At 48.9% G+C, this 14,932-nt stretch overlaps 1 protein-coding gene across 5 annotated transcripts in view; it reads right to left on the bottom strand.

The window, feature by feature from the left end:
* EXOC3L1 (exocyst complex component 3 like 1) overlaps nucleotides 1–14,932 on the bottom strand; it is a 78,679-nt gene that overhangs the window by 45,841 nt on the left and 17,906 nt on the right. For all 5 annotated transcript variants that reach the window (XR_010189516.1, XR_010189517.1, XM_063945787.1 and 2 more), the window contains exons 2-5: nucleotides 12,577–12,737; nucleotides 5,979–6,198; nucleotides 4,745–5,453; nucleotides 1,412–1,529 (exon numbers count right to left, since the gene is read on the bottom strand). Coding sequence is in view for 3 of the 5 variants with exons in the window: in XM_063945787.1 (XP_063801857.1) it covers nucleotides 1,412–1,529; nucleotides 4,745–5,453; nucleotides 5,979–6,198; nucleotides 12,577–12,737 (1,208 nt within the window). In the remaining 2 variants the exon portion in view is untranslated. The remainder of the gene's footprint in view (nucleotides 1–1,411; nucleotides 1,530–4,744; nucleotides 5,454–5,978; nucleotides 6,199–12,576; nucleotides 12,738–14,932) is intronic.

Here is a 14,932-nt window from a genome sequence, read left to right as displayed (position 1 = left end):
TGGGAAAGCCCATTTGCTGTGCAGGCCCTCGGAAAGCCTCTCTGCTGTGCAATCCCTGGGAAAGCCCCTCTGCTGTGCAGGCCCTGGAAAAGCCCCTCTGCTGTGCAATCCCTGGGAAAGCCCCTCTGCTGTGCAGGCCCTGGGAAAGCCCCTCTGCTGTGCAGGCCCTGGGAAAGCCCCTCTGCTGTGCAGGCCCTGGGAAAGCCCATCTGCTGTGCAGGCCCTGGGAAAGCCCATCTGCTGTGCAGGCCCTCGGAAAGCCTCTCTGCTGTGCAATCCCTGGGAAAGCCCCTCTGCTGTGCAGGCCCTGGAAAAGCCCCTCTGCTGTGCAATCCCTGGGAAAGCCCCTCTGCTGTGCAGGCCCTGGGAAAGCCCCTCTGCTGTGCAGGCCCTGGGAAAGCCCCTCTGCTGTGCAGGCCCTGGGAAAGCCCATCTGCTGTGCAGGCCCTCGGAAAGCCTCTCTGCTGTGCAATCCCTGGGAAAGCCCCTCTGCTGTGCAATCCCTGGGAAAGCCCCTCTGCTGTGCAGGCCCTGGGAAAGCCCCTCTGCTGTGCAGGCCCTGGGAAAGCCCATCTGCTGTGCAGGCCCTCGGAAAGCCTCTCTGCTGTGCAATCCCTGGGAAAGCCCCTCTGCTGTGCAATCCCTGGGAAAGCCCCTCTGCTGTGCAATCCCTGGGAAAGCCCCTCTGCTGTGCAATCCCTGGGAAAGCCCCTCTGCTGTGCAGGCCCTGGAAAAGCCCCTCTGCTGTGCAGGCCCTCGCAAAGTCTCTCTGCTGTGCAATCCCTGGGAAAGACCCTCTGCTGTGCCGGCCCTAGCAAAGACCCTCTGCTGTGCCGGCCCTAGCAAAGACCCTCTGCTGTGCCGGCCCTAGCAAAGACCCTCTGCTGTGCCGGCCCTAGCAAAGACCCTCTGCTGTGCCGGCCCTAGCAAAGACCCTCTGCTGTGCCGGCCCTAGCAAAGAGCCTCTGCTGTGCCGGCCCTCGCAAAGAGCCTCTGGTGTGCCGGCCCTCGCAAAGAGCCCCTGCTGTGCCGGCCCTCGCAAAGACCCTCTGCTGTGCCGGCACCGGGAAAGACCCTCTGCTGTGCCGGCCCTAGGAAAGACCCTCTGCTGTGCCGGCACCGGGAACGACCCTCTGCTGTGCCGGCAACGGGAACGACCCTCTGCTGTGCCGGCACTGGGAAAGACCCTCTGCTGTTCGGCACTGGGAAAGACCCTCTGCTGTGCCGGCACTGGGATAGACCCTCTGCTGTGCCAGCACTGGGAAAGCCATATTTCCCAAGGGTGAGATCACCATTAAGCCCCTTTCTGTCATCATTGGGGAATGGCAGGACTGGATTGGTCATCTAAGCTGGTAGCTGGGTTTAACCCCACAGAACATTACACATGAGTTAGCTTATGTACAGATCTCACCCGCACACTGCGCGTGTAACGATTTAGCTGCTCCTCCATCATTTCAGGGGGCATGAGGGGTCCCAGCCCAGGAATGTCAATCTCCGATGACAGGTCAGGATGTCCCATCATGTCCTCACTGGAAAATATGCAATAGATCAGCTACCTCAATCCATTATTCCACCATTATCTCTTCCACTCCCTTCCCACCCATCTCAATGTCCTTTCCTCCATCCCCCTAATGCCTTCCTCCCTCTACATGCAGCGGAGACACTCTGTTCCCTGTAACTACTACCTGGATAACAGTCCCTGGATTTCCACCATCTGCCCTTCCTCTTGTAGAGATTAAACTCAGAAACACTTACCAGAACTATCTTATGTAAATTGTATTTATAAAGCAGTTGTATTCTACTTACCTGGTTTTGTACATTAAAATAGCTTCTATACCAGGCCTGGCCAACCTGTAGCTCTCCAGCTGTTGTGAAACTACAAGTCCCAGCATGCCGTGCCACAGTTTTGCTATTATGGAATGCTAAAACTGTGGCAAGGCATGCTGGGATGTGTAGTTTCACAACAGCTGGAGAGCCACAGGTTTGCCAGGCCTGTTCTATGCTGTCTCCTGAATGTGACCTGGTGGGGAGATAGTTTATGTTCTTCTATGGAGCCAGAAAATGAAAATGAGGTGAAAACAGCACAAAGTGTTTACTACCTGGAGGGAAGTCAAATGTGAGTGAGGTGTGCACTTGTATGTTCTGTGTCCTGTCACAGGTCTCTTTACATAAGCAGCCTTGAGTCTTGTCTCCTTGTGTTCTCCCTTTTATTTCCGAAGCCAATGCATTATAATCTGTTGTCCATATTTGTAATAATCTTCTGTACTCAAACCTTGGAAATATTTTTCGGATTAAAATACTCTTTAACCTAGTGTATACTCAGTGTCTCTTGTCGAACTCACGAGCCTGTGAGAGTCAAAAGCTACATACCTATAAGTGAGTGTGAAATGTTAATATTTGTGTGGAGAACCAAAAGACTTGGTGGTTGCAGAGGTATCTCCAGTCCCTTCCCACATTGTACCGCTAGCCCCTCTCTTACTGCCCCTACCTTCGATTACCTGGATCTTCCTCATCTGCACTCCCATTATTCTCACCTTCCTCCCTGTGACTGCTGAGAACATCTCTCCCCAACGCCGGCCTATCTCCAGCCCCCCCACCACCACTTTGCATCTTGTGTCCCTCTCTTATTGCCCATCTCTATATGACACACACAAACGGCACAACCAGCATCCGGTAATATACTGCTACACTACACAGAGCCTGTAAGGAATGTCATGTACTATACAAAGTAACACAGAGGAATATTCCATCTATATATGACACCTGTGGCCGGAGGGGTGGTCTTCAGTATGCCGGCGGTCGGGCTCCCGGTGACCAGCATACCGGCGCCGGGAGCCCGACAGCCGGCATACCGACACTTATTCTCCCTCGTGGGGGTCCACGACCCCCCTGGAGGGAGAATAAAACAGTGTGGCGCATGTAGCGTGGCGAGCGCAGCGAGCCCGCAAGGGGCTCATTTGCGCTCGCCACACTGTCGGTAAGCCGGCGGTCGGGCTCCCGGCGCCGGTATGCTGGTCGCCGGGAGCCCGACCGCCGGCATATCGTAGTAAACCCGGCCGGAGACCCCATCGGCCACATGGTTAATGGCGGCACTTAAGGGCTTAGCCCTCCCTGCCGGTGCCATTTTACAGAGACAATGGGTGCTTGGTGCCAATTTTTAAATGATGTGTTTTAACATGTCATATGTAGTGCTCTGTGCACAGCTGTAGGATTGCATGTTTACATGTATTTATATTTAAGATGTGCTCACATGTATTTTAAAAGGAAAACAATGCACTAACTATATATAACTGAAAAAGGATCCCCTATCTTCTGTGACCAGGAAATGGGATGCTAATTGCCCTCTCCTAGCAGATCTGGTGAATGACAAAACCTTTTGATGTTGGACAGAGCACAGCAGGTAATGGCTGGGAGTGTAAGTTCCATAGACTAAGGCGTTAATCACAGGGGAATTTCATTATTCCATATATAAAGTGTCATATTGGGTTTGGAACCTGTATTTATGTAGCTGGTTTGATTGATATACGAATTGGTATGGTATATGCAGGAAAGGGATGAGGTACATTTGTTTGAGAAATCAGATACAAACCATATTTTGAAGCTATGTGATAAATGTATCAAAGGCGAAGTGTAAACTGCTAGGTGGTAAAGGATGGAGTTTATCCACTTGCCTGGCATGGTCGCATCAGATGCGACCATGCCTGCAAGTGCTCTATCTGACCTGGTCGCACAGGATGCGACCAGTCAGATAGAGAGTGTTAGCAGCGGCAGGGAAGCGAAACTTCCCTCCGTTGCTGTGTCTGCCGTGCTGCTGATCGGTCAGACAATGGCAGCCGCTGGGGAGTGTAAATGAACCCTCCCAAGCCACCCCCAGACCCCCCCTGTATACCTTTAGGCTGTCCCAGCTTTCATAATGAAAGCCGCGATGTTCCGATGGTCACGATGTTCCAGATCGATGTTTCGATGTTTGGGGGTATTTAAAAATAATAATATTTTTTTTCCCTAAATAAATCATCAGTTAAGTGGTTAAAGGACACCAAACTTTGTGTATGACAAGAAGGAGGAAATTGCTTTATGCACTTATATCCTTTTAAAATGTAATTTATTTATTTATATTTTGTAAGATATCCTGATTGGCTGGAAAAGACTCAGGGTGGGCTTACCCCCTGTGGTATGTGGATTGGAGTAAGATAAAAGGGGTCACAACAAACAGCAGACAGAGAGAGGGGGTGCTTCGTCCCCTCCCCCCACCCCTCCCCCTTGGTATCCCCCCAGCGCACCGACTATTACCTGTAACAATACTTTAACCTTTCTGGTAATAGAATTTCAGAGATATTGGTTACATGCGTTTGCAAAAATTGCTGAGCCGCATCAAAGCTTCTCCGATATCAGCAGTCCTAACACTACATAATGGCAGTGCCAACATAGGGCCATGTGATTTGTCTACAGTAAGGCCTCATGATAAAGGCTCATACAGAACTGCATCCAGACTGAGGGCTAGCTTACCTGAGAGCCACCCTAAAATCTCTAATTGGCACTACAAGGACCAGTATGCCTTCCAAATGCTGCTCCCATTCAATGCCTTCTCACACATGCAGACAAACAGTGGTAGCTGATCAATCATTCTTGGAGATAATTATATCAGGTGCTATAAAGGGGGAGGGGTCACAACAAACAGCAGACAAAGAGGGGGCTGCCCCCCCCCCCCTTTGGTATCACCCCAGCACACCGACTACAACAGTACCTGGGATAGATTATCATTATCCAGTGGAGGACACAGTACATGGTGCTATGAGGAAGGTCCTGGCTTAGGATATCATGAAGGTGATGAGAGGTAGCATGGTGGCACATTAAGGCTACGGCCCGACAGAGGTCATAGTGTGGAGGGACACAGGGTGCCAGAACAGAGAACACAGACTGAAGCTCTGCCACTACTCTGTCCTGAAGTTCCTTCAAATGTATTGCCAGATCTTTTGCATTTAAATTGTCGCACATTAGTTCAGAGCCCATCAGTCTCTCACAGACCCCCTTCTCCAAGGCTTGGAAGAACTGCTCTCTCCAGCGTTTGGGGCGACCCATTGGCTTCCACAGCTGTTGTGGTGGACCTCTGGTCTCTTCTGCATCCAGAAACTCTTCTCGCTCAATGATACGGATGGCGGAGACCAAGACAGCAGGGTCAGAGCTTGCCACACTCAGTGCTGAACTTGCCAGTGAAAACAGAGTGCGACCCAACTCCTCACTCAGATCCTGAACCCCAGCAAAAAACTGTTGCACTAAATCTGCTGCTTCTGCGCTATGTTGTACACAGTGACTAGAATCTACAAATGGGCTGACCCTTTGTAATCTGTACAGTACATCATCTCTAAGGTTTTCAAGATCCCTTAGGTTGACATGAGCCTTCAGAAGATGATGGTGATCAATAAGATCTCGAGTTTGATCAATCAGCGTAGGCACTGTGAGCAGAGAAAGAGAAGAACAACAAACAACAGGGTTTAGTAATATCAGAGTGGTCCTGTTGCACACCCTCAGGGTGGTCCCGTGTTGCACACCCTCAGGGTGGCCCCGTGAGGCACACCCTCAGGGTGGCCCCATAACGCATACCACCTATAACATCCAGTGATTTTGAATGCATGATTGCTGGAAAATCACTGCGACCTGTTGCGACTCTATTACATCGCCTTTATGTGTTTATTAAATGCCAAGTTAGTCGGGTACTAACGCAGGGAGTAATTACTAATTGTACCCCTTTTTACGTATTATATATTGGAATATTGATGATACATTTACTGCCACCATTCCATGTGGAGAACATCATGGACTGTGGTTTCTACTTTCTACGCTACTATACTATGAAGAGCTTTTCCTCTTTCACCCTAATCCAAGTTAATCAGGTGCCCAATTCTAGTAACAGAGTCTACAGAGTTGGACATTTGTAAGGAAATCTGTGACCCTTCTACTGTCTGTATCCCGTCTCTCACCTGTATAAATATATGGGAGACTCTGTATAACCACGGAAAGCTGGACATGCTCCATCACTAGCTGGTGAATGGGCTGTAAGCGGCTGCGTGGGCCTTCACCTGTCCTCCAGATGTCTTGTGCTTTGCTGAGAGCCTGCTGTACATGACGGACCTCCGTGTACGCCATTCGCAGCTGCGATAAGCCATGTTCCACCCCTTCAAGATACGACTGCAGTACAGACTAAAATCACAGAACAAATGATACAAACGTGTTACAATACTAAAAGTAAACTAAAGTAATGATAACCCATCATCCGAATGCCCCCCCCATAATCATTCCCTGCAACACTTCTCATGTGCCGCTTACTACTGCTGACCACTGTGCAGCAGCACATCATGCCAAGGAGAGAGGAGATCACTACCCCTCCTCCCCGTAACACTTCTCACCTGCCCACTGTACAGCAGCACATCATGCCGGGGAGAGAGGATATCACTGCCCATCCCCCCTCCCCATAACACTTCTCGCCTGCCCACTACTGCTGGTCACTGTACAGCAGCACATCATGCCGAGGGAGAGAGGAGATCGCTGCCCAGCCCCCTTCCCATAACACTTCTCACCTGCCCACTACCACTGGTCACTGTACAGCAGCACATCATGCCGGGGAGAGAGGATATCACTGCCCATCGCCCCTCCCCATAACACTTCTCGCCTGCCCACTACTGCTGGTCACTGTACAGCAGCACATCATACCGAGGGAGAGAGGAGATCGCTGCCCAGCCCCCTTCCCATAACACTTCTCACCTGCCCACTACCACTGGTCACTGTACAGCAGCACATCATGCCGGGGAGAGAGGAGATCGCTGCACCCCTCCTGTAACACTTCTAACCTGCCCACTACCACTGGTCACTGTACAGCAGCACATCATGCCGGGGAGAGAGGAGATCGCTGCACCCCTCCTGTAACACTTCTCACCTGCCCACTACCGCTGGTCACTGTATAGCAGCACATCATGCCGGGGGACAGAGGAGATTGTTACCTAGCATTGAACAGGGGGACACATTTCATCATTAGGCCCCACGGCAAAATGCCATGATTCGTGGGTTGGTGGAGCCAATATGACATGATGTTATATTAGCTCTGGCCCATCATCACCGTCCTGTGTATCATTACATACAGTCATGAGGAGGCAGGGCTCCGATTGTGGCCATGGGTACATGACAATTAAAAATAAAATTGGTATGTTACAATGGGTTTCTGGGTACTTATAAACCCCCCCATCATGCGCTAGTGAGTAAGGGAGGGATCGAAGTGTCCCCTAGATGAAGTCAAAGATAGAGATATAACTAGTAAGTTCCAAAAAAATCCTGTTTTCTCTTTTCTTCCTTGGGGATACCTCTTTCCATAGGGATGTAGAAAAGCTGCTCCTGGGGGTCCTATCTGAACACTATGGGGGTCATTCCGACTCGTTCGTATGCAGTAGTTTGTCGCTGCGGTACGAACGGGTCCGGAATGCGCATGCGCGGCGGATGCACTGCGCACACGTGTCATTGCCCGGCGTCAGGGGTCGCCGGGTTACATCGTGGAGAACGAAGAAAGCGGTCGCAGAGATGACCGCAAAAAGATTGACAGAAAGAAGGAGTTCCTGGGCGTCACCGGACCGTTGTCTGCTGTTTTCGGGGAGTGGTGAAGAAAACGCAGGCGTGTCCAGGAGAACGGAGGGCGGATGTCTGACGTCAAACCCGGCCCCAGCATCGCTGAGATCGTCGCACAGGGTACGTATGTCCAGGGCTAGTCATGTTCTGCTTGAAATTTGTTAAGCTTAGCAGGGCTACGCAAGCGATCGCAGCCTTAAGCTAAAATACACTCCCCCATAGGCGTGTATTAGTTGATCGCAGCAAAAAGTTGCTGGCTGCGATCAACTCGGAATGACTATGTCCAAAGTCAGATTCACTGGACGCAAAGTTCTGAAAACTATAGAATCTGGTGAATGACTGGAGGACCATGTAGCTACTTTACATATCTGCCCAGCGGATGCCCCATGCCATGCTTCCCATGAAGTACCTGCTGAGGGAGAGGAATGAGCTGAAATCTTACCTATCAGCCCCGGTATCTGCCTGCTTAATCCTAGCCATAATCCATATGGTCATCACCTGCTTATATGGCGGCACACCTTTTCTTAGTAGCGTCACACAGAATTAATAAACTTGCTCATACTTGCAGTCCTGTCCAAGGAAATCCCCAACACTAACCACATCCAGCCAGGAGAATATTTCCTCTCCAATTGCCTCGTCTGCTTAAGGAAAGGAGGAAATAACTATTTCCTGATTTACATGAAAATCTGACACCACTTTAGGCTGACAAGAAGGACGTGCAGAAAACACTGGGGCGGATGTATCATCAGTTGCTTAAAGTTGCTGCTTTGGCACTTCACCGGTTTTTCGCGGTAGAGTACCTCCACACATCACCGGTACGTATGTATGATCCCTGGGCCTGGCGTCATAGTGATGCGCTATGTCTGCCCTCCGGTGTTGTGCAGTCCTGCTTCCTAGTGCCGTTCGTTCAGGCCCTGTGCACGCGCAATAATAACTATGCCAACTATAGGGGTCATTCCGACCCGTTGGCACGCAGCGGTTTATCGCTGCAGTGCAAACGGGTGCGGAATGCGCATGCGCTGCGGCCGCAGTGCGCGTGTGCGATGCTGCCCGGTGACAGGGGTCACCGGGTTACGTCGCGGCTAAAGAAGAAAGCGGTCGCAGGATGGACCGCAAAGAAGAGTGACAGGAAGAGGGCGGTGTAGGGCGGATCTGGACCGTTTGGAGCCGTTTTCGGGGAGTGGTGAGTAAAACGCAGGTGTGCCCAGGTGAACGGAGGGTGGAGGAGTGACGTCAAAGCCGAGCCCATCATCGCTGGATCCATCGCGCAGGGTAAGTAGGTATAGGCCTAGTCTTGTTTTGAGTGAATTTTTTTTTAGCTTAGCAGGGCTGCACAAGTGATCGCAGCCCTGCTAAGCTAAAATACACTGCCCCATAGGCGTGGACTATTGATTGCAGCAGCAGCAAAAAGTTGCTGGCTGCGATCAATTCGGAATGACCACCGATATTGTGTATTGTGTGTAGAATTTTGAGGGAAAAAATTTAATTTTTTCCATTTTGGAATAAGGCTGTAACATAAGAAAATGTGGAAAAAGTGAAGCGCTGTGAATACTTTCCGGATGCATTGTGGGCACCCTTGATATCTGTACAGGCCAACACCGTGTTTGTCTCACTTCCGTTTATAACTGACCTTATAGAATTCATTCTGAATTGGTCTTTTCTTAGTTTTGCATTTAATTCCTTTAGATTTAATATGGGTCTGTGACTCACGTCTGGTTTTTGGACCATATATAGATTGTAATAAAACCTGATCTTTCTTTGGCAGTTGAGAATGGATATGGTTACACCTGAATGCTGAAGGCCAGCGTATGGCCTGACATAATGCTATACGTTTCCGTTTCTCATTCTGACATTTTTTTTGCAAAAAATCTTCTTGGCGTTATCCCTGAGATGCCGATAACAACCTCATTCTGTTCTGTCTGTTACCCACACATCTGTGGAAGGTATCCCCCTCTGGTAACAGTAAACGAGCACCTACCTGAGAAATCTCTGGGTGTATGAACACCCGTCATACAGATTTATCCTGGACCTAAGAAGTCTGCTCCCTGGAGCCTTTTTAACCATCCTGGGCTGTTTACCTCTATAACCAAAACCTCTGCCCATAGAAAACTGCCCCCTGCCTTGAAAGGACTGGGTTGATGTTTAAAGGATGGATGAAAAGTCCTGTTTCTGGTCTTAAATGACCCCACCTGTGGCCACATAACTCCGTTTCTCTAATTCAGGACTAAATAAACATTTACCCTCAACTAGTAAATTCTCCAAAAATTTCTGTATCCGCCTTCCACGATTTCATCCACATTACTCGTGTAGCGGACACTGCATCACAGATGTGTCTAAGGCAGCCTCACCCCAGTACTGTGCTCCTATTCTGAGATGTTCTGTTATAGACAACAACTGAGACCTTTGGCTACGCTTAGACCTAGTATGGCCTCAGTGTGGATAGCAAAAGCTCTGGAGAAATGGACTGACGTGTTAGTAGAAGGGATTCAGACGTTTGTCTGAATCCCTTCTACTAACACATCAGTCCATTTCTCCAGAGCTTTTGAATCCCTTCTACTAACTTCTGAATCCCTTCTACTAACACGTCAGTCCATTTCTCCAGAGCTTTTGCTATCCACACTGAGGCCATACTAGGTCTAAGCGTAGCCCCTGCAGCCATATAAATGGATTTAAGAGTACTTTCACATTTACGGTTTTAGTGGTCTTTAAGGGGGCACCATCGGAATAGGGAGGGCTGTAGACTTAGACAATCTTGCAATAAGAACATCTACCCTTGGTGACTGTTCTCTGTGCACAATATCGCACTCAGGGATATGATACATGGATGGAAACCTATGTGGTACCTGGGATTTCTTCTCCGGATTCTGCCACGGATCTGCAATTAAGTCACACAACTGCACCGAGGAAGGAAAACCCAGATCCTTTCAACTTCTTAGTCCTAAATAAACAACTAGATACATTTTCTTGACTGACATTATCACCTAAATCAAGGACCTGACCAACAGCTTTGACCAAACCATCTACACCCTGTACACCAATACTATCTTCAGTGAATAAGACTGACTCTTCCAAATCAGAATCCCGCCAAACAACCCTCCTCTTCAGAGGGAACCTCAGATTCACACAAACCAGATGCTCTCTCAGCAAAATCTCTCCTGCGTGACTTAGGCCCTGATGTAGCCAATCATTTCTCAAGTGAAAAGGACGTTCTCTCTAAACCTAAAGCCATCCATAGACCTGGCTCATGATGGAACCTCCCCAGATTCCATGGCCCCAGACCCTTCTGGAGACTGTCTAACAGTACAGTATCATGTTCTGTCTTGGATACACCCTGCTGTGAACCAGATATATTCTGAGTGGGCACAAAATTAGACAATTCTTCCCTCAGGGCTATTTCACACGCATCGGTTTTGACCGGACGGCAAGAAGCCGTCCGTTTTTTTCCCGTGCATGTTTTTTATTGAGTATTGCTGCATATGGGGGCTCTCACACAGCATGGCCCCGGCCAGGCTGGCGGGTTGCAGCCAGAAATGTCCACTGAAAGGTCCGGCTGCCGGGCTGGGGCCGTGTCGTCTTTGTAGGCAGAGAACCGTGTGTGTGAATGGGAGCTTTCACACACACTGTTTTTTTAGCCGCCACCGCTGCGCATGAGCACAGCATTACACATGGCTCAAAGCCGTTGTGTGTGAAAGACCCTGCCGGATGGCAAAAATCTGGACAAAGTTTGTCCGGCTTTTTGCCATGCGGTGAAAACCGGGTAGTATGAAACAGCCCTTACGCTGTTTAATTCCATCAAATGGGCTAAAATCTAAAGTGGAGCCTTGGACAGGTACCATCTCCCCTTCTCTCACCACCTCCCCTGCCCTCACCGCCTACCCTGCTCTCACCGCCTCCCCTGCCCTCACCGCCTCTGTCTCCCCTGCCCTCACTGTCTCCTCTGCCCTCACCATCTCCGTCTCCCCTGCTCTCATCGTCTCCCCTGCCCTCACCGCCTCCCCTGCCCTCACCGATTCCCCTGCCCTCACCGATTCCCCTGCCCTCACCGATTCCCCTGCCCTCACCATCTCCGCCTCCCCTGCTCTCACCATCTCCCCTGCCCTCACCGCCTCCCAGTGGTGCATGAAGAAATATTTTCTTATGGGTACTGAGTGATGAAAAATGGGCGTGTCCACATGCTGCTAGTGGGAGTGGCTACATGACACTAGCGGTGTGGCCACTTGACACAGCCCCTTTTTTGGGGGATTCTGGAGGCAAGGCTAAAAATATGTAGTGATACCCCCAGTATAATAGAAATATATAGTAATGCCCCCAATTTAATAACAATATATAGTAATGCCACCATTATAACAAGAAAATACAGCCACTGTCGCATTCCCAGTAACCCTGACAAAGTGGGAGGGGCCTTCATGCTGCCAAGCACCATGGTCTTGTTGCTTTGTGGCACATTATAATTGTGGCAATGGCAAAGTGTGTGGCAGGTGGTACTGCGTACCCGCTGCCAAATTATTAAGGGTACTCCGTATCCGAGCATACCCGCATACTTGCAACACTGCCGCCTCCCCTGCCCTCACCGCCTCCCCTGCTCTCACCTTCTCAGTCTCTCCTGCCCTCACAGTCTCCCCTGCCCCCCACCGCCTCCCCTGCTCTTACTGGAACAGCATCGTCTCCCCAAGCACATAAAGGGGAGATTGGGCATGAGGCTTCAGCCAGGGAACCCCAGTACCATCGTCTATGCAGCTGGAGCCTGCTCAGGTCTAGGATATATACACTGAGATGACTATGTCCACATTAATGCTCGTTAGTGGCTGTGGTGCTGTTTGTAATCATTGTAGGATATATGCATGTACTGAAGTTCAGGTTTTATTTACTGATATTTGGTATTACATTGTTACAGTAACTTGTGTTACTACCGGCGCAGGCATGTCCATGTGCTAACAACATCACTGCGCATACCCCGCCGCGTACCTTTAGCCGAGACTGTATGGAGTTATTGCGCTGTGTCTCCCGTCTCCGGTAATGGCCAAGGTGTGCCAGCTGGTCAGGACGACAGAATATACCAGAAGCCCATTTCAGGGCTGCCCCTCTTGCCAGGCTCTCAGCCTTCTCCAGTGCCAGCACCCCGCCGTCTGTAACATACAGGAAACAATGATCAGGAAATTCTCCAGCACCTTGCCTTTCACACATGATACAATGATCAGGAAACACTCCAGCACCTCGCCGCCTGTCACACACATGATACAATGATCCATGTACAAGCCTCCTGCAGAACATTTCACCCAAATGACTGCTTGTGAATATATACTTGCCTAGGTATACTGAAAATGAGAGCTGCAGATTATCACTACTGATTTCACTGAAATACTAGTTAGCAAATTGGGTGATAACAATTATAGCACTGCTATATCCATAAGGCATCTGTTTTTGTATTAGATTGCTTATGCACATGATGGGTTGCTATTGATAAATTGGGATGTTATCTCCTGAGTATAGGCATGAGGACATGACTGTGATAAATCTCAGTTGGTTGGTATGTTAGCTTGTTTTCTTTAAGCTGTTTTATTACTAGCCACTGCTGGGGGAGGGATCATTGGAGTTTGGGTGTAATCAGTCTTTACACATGCTTGGCCCATTACTTAAAGAGCATTTAGAAGGCTTGTGGCCCTTAATTCAAAGGACATAATTCAAAGATAACTACAATTTTAAACATAATTTTGACGTTACACCGACGTTAAATCGAAGGAAAACAGAAGGACAACAATCAACCCATTCTGGACCACTGAAGGAGAGCTTTCAAACAAATGTGAGTCCAATTCCTCTACACATCAAACTACTCCAGTCTGAGTAACCCAGACACTTATAACTTAAATCTGTGTTTGGAACGCTGCAAGACCTTTCCACTTCATCCGCAACTACTCAAATTTATGTCTATAGCTTACAAAAAACGTCAAAATTCTCACCTGTACCAATGTTATCTGTCTTTTTAAACTATGAAAAGACATCCCCAATCTGCTCACTACAGTTCTCTCTTATGCAAACTTATGTATGTTTTTTGATGTAATGATTTGCTTGTAATTGGCATTGCATGTGTGGGGAAGTTGCTCAGTGAAACATAGTTTATTATTGCATGCTGTCTGGTGTTTACCTCCTTTTGATCATTTGGCCATTGTGGTCAGGTGTACTATATCTTTACATTTAGTGAGGTGTAGTCGTGGTGTAAAGGACAGAGTGTGATTCCTGATTAGTAAAAAAAACAAATACCAAACACTGAGCAACATCACCAAACAGGTAATTTCAACTTTCAACTTGTCATTTATTTTGTACTGTCTGGACATGGCTACTAGTAACAGATGCACAGACAAAATTCTTATAGCTATGTGTGCAAATGCTAGGAGCTTAGGAGACCAAATTCCAGAGCTAATTGCGATAATGACAAGGGATAACCTGGACATTGTGGCAATTACAGAGTCATGGTGCAATGAGAATCATAACTGGGACATAGCTATACCAGGATACAATTTATTTAGGAAGGATAAAATTGGAAGAATAGGAGGAGGGGTAGCAATGTATGTGAAAAAAAGCATAAATGCTACTTTAATACAAAATATTGAAGATAAAACTGAGGCCCTTTGGGTCACCATAGAAACCGGGGAGAAGGACATTATTCACATTGGGGTGATCTATAGACCACCAGGCCAGAGCCAGGATTTGGACAGGAGCCTATTGTTGGACATCACTAAAATGGCTTTAAAGGGAGAAGTCAATCATGGGAGACTTTAATTTGCCTGATGTAAAATTTTGCAAGTTCATCTACAAGTGGCAAATCTCTAAATTCCTTACAAGGAGCATCTCTCAAAGAATTGGTGAGAGAGCCCACTCACAAAGACTCAATATTAGATTTAATTCTTACAAATGGTGACAGGATATATGGTGTCAGGAATCGGCGCTCAGCTGCGTCTCACTTACCAGCGCGCTTGTGTGCAGGCCTCCGGAGGTCATGGCCCCAGTTGCGGCTGCATGGGTGCAATGACCACGAGCGTCATCTTCCGCATTGCTGAGTACCCCTGAGTCTGGTCCTGTGTGGGTTTTGCTGCGTGCCGGTGTCCGGCCTGTGTGGACGTTGCCATGACACCTGCACTCAGCTGATCCTGGTGTTCAATCCAGCGCTGTATCTCCGCCTGCAGCTTTGTGTCCAATCACTGCTGAGCAAGGGGTTTAACTTCCAGTCCGTGGCTCTCTCACATTGCCTCGGACAACGAGTCACATACCGTGTGCCTAAGTTCTCCCGGTTCCTGTGTTCCTGTTTCCAGCGTTCCCCGTGGTT

The sequence above is a fragment of the Pseudophryne corroboree genome, chromosome 11, assembly GCF_028390025.1.
Source record: "Pseudophryne corroboree isolate aPseCor3 chromosome 11, aPseCor3.hap2, whole genome shotgun sequence".
NCBI lineage: Eukaryota > Metazoa > Chordata > Amphibia > Anura > Myobatrachidae > Pseudophryne > Pseudophryne corroboree.
The sequence above is the reverse complement of the archived record's forward strand: the minus strand, read 5'-3'. Positions and strand labels throughout refer to the sequence as shown.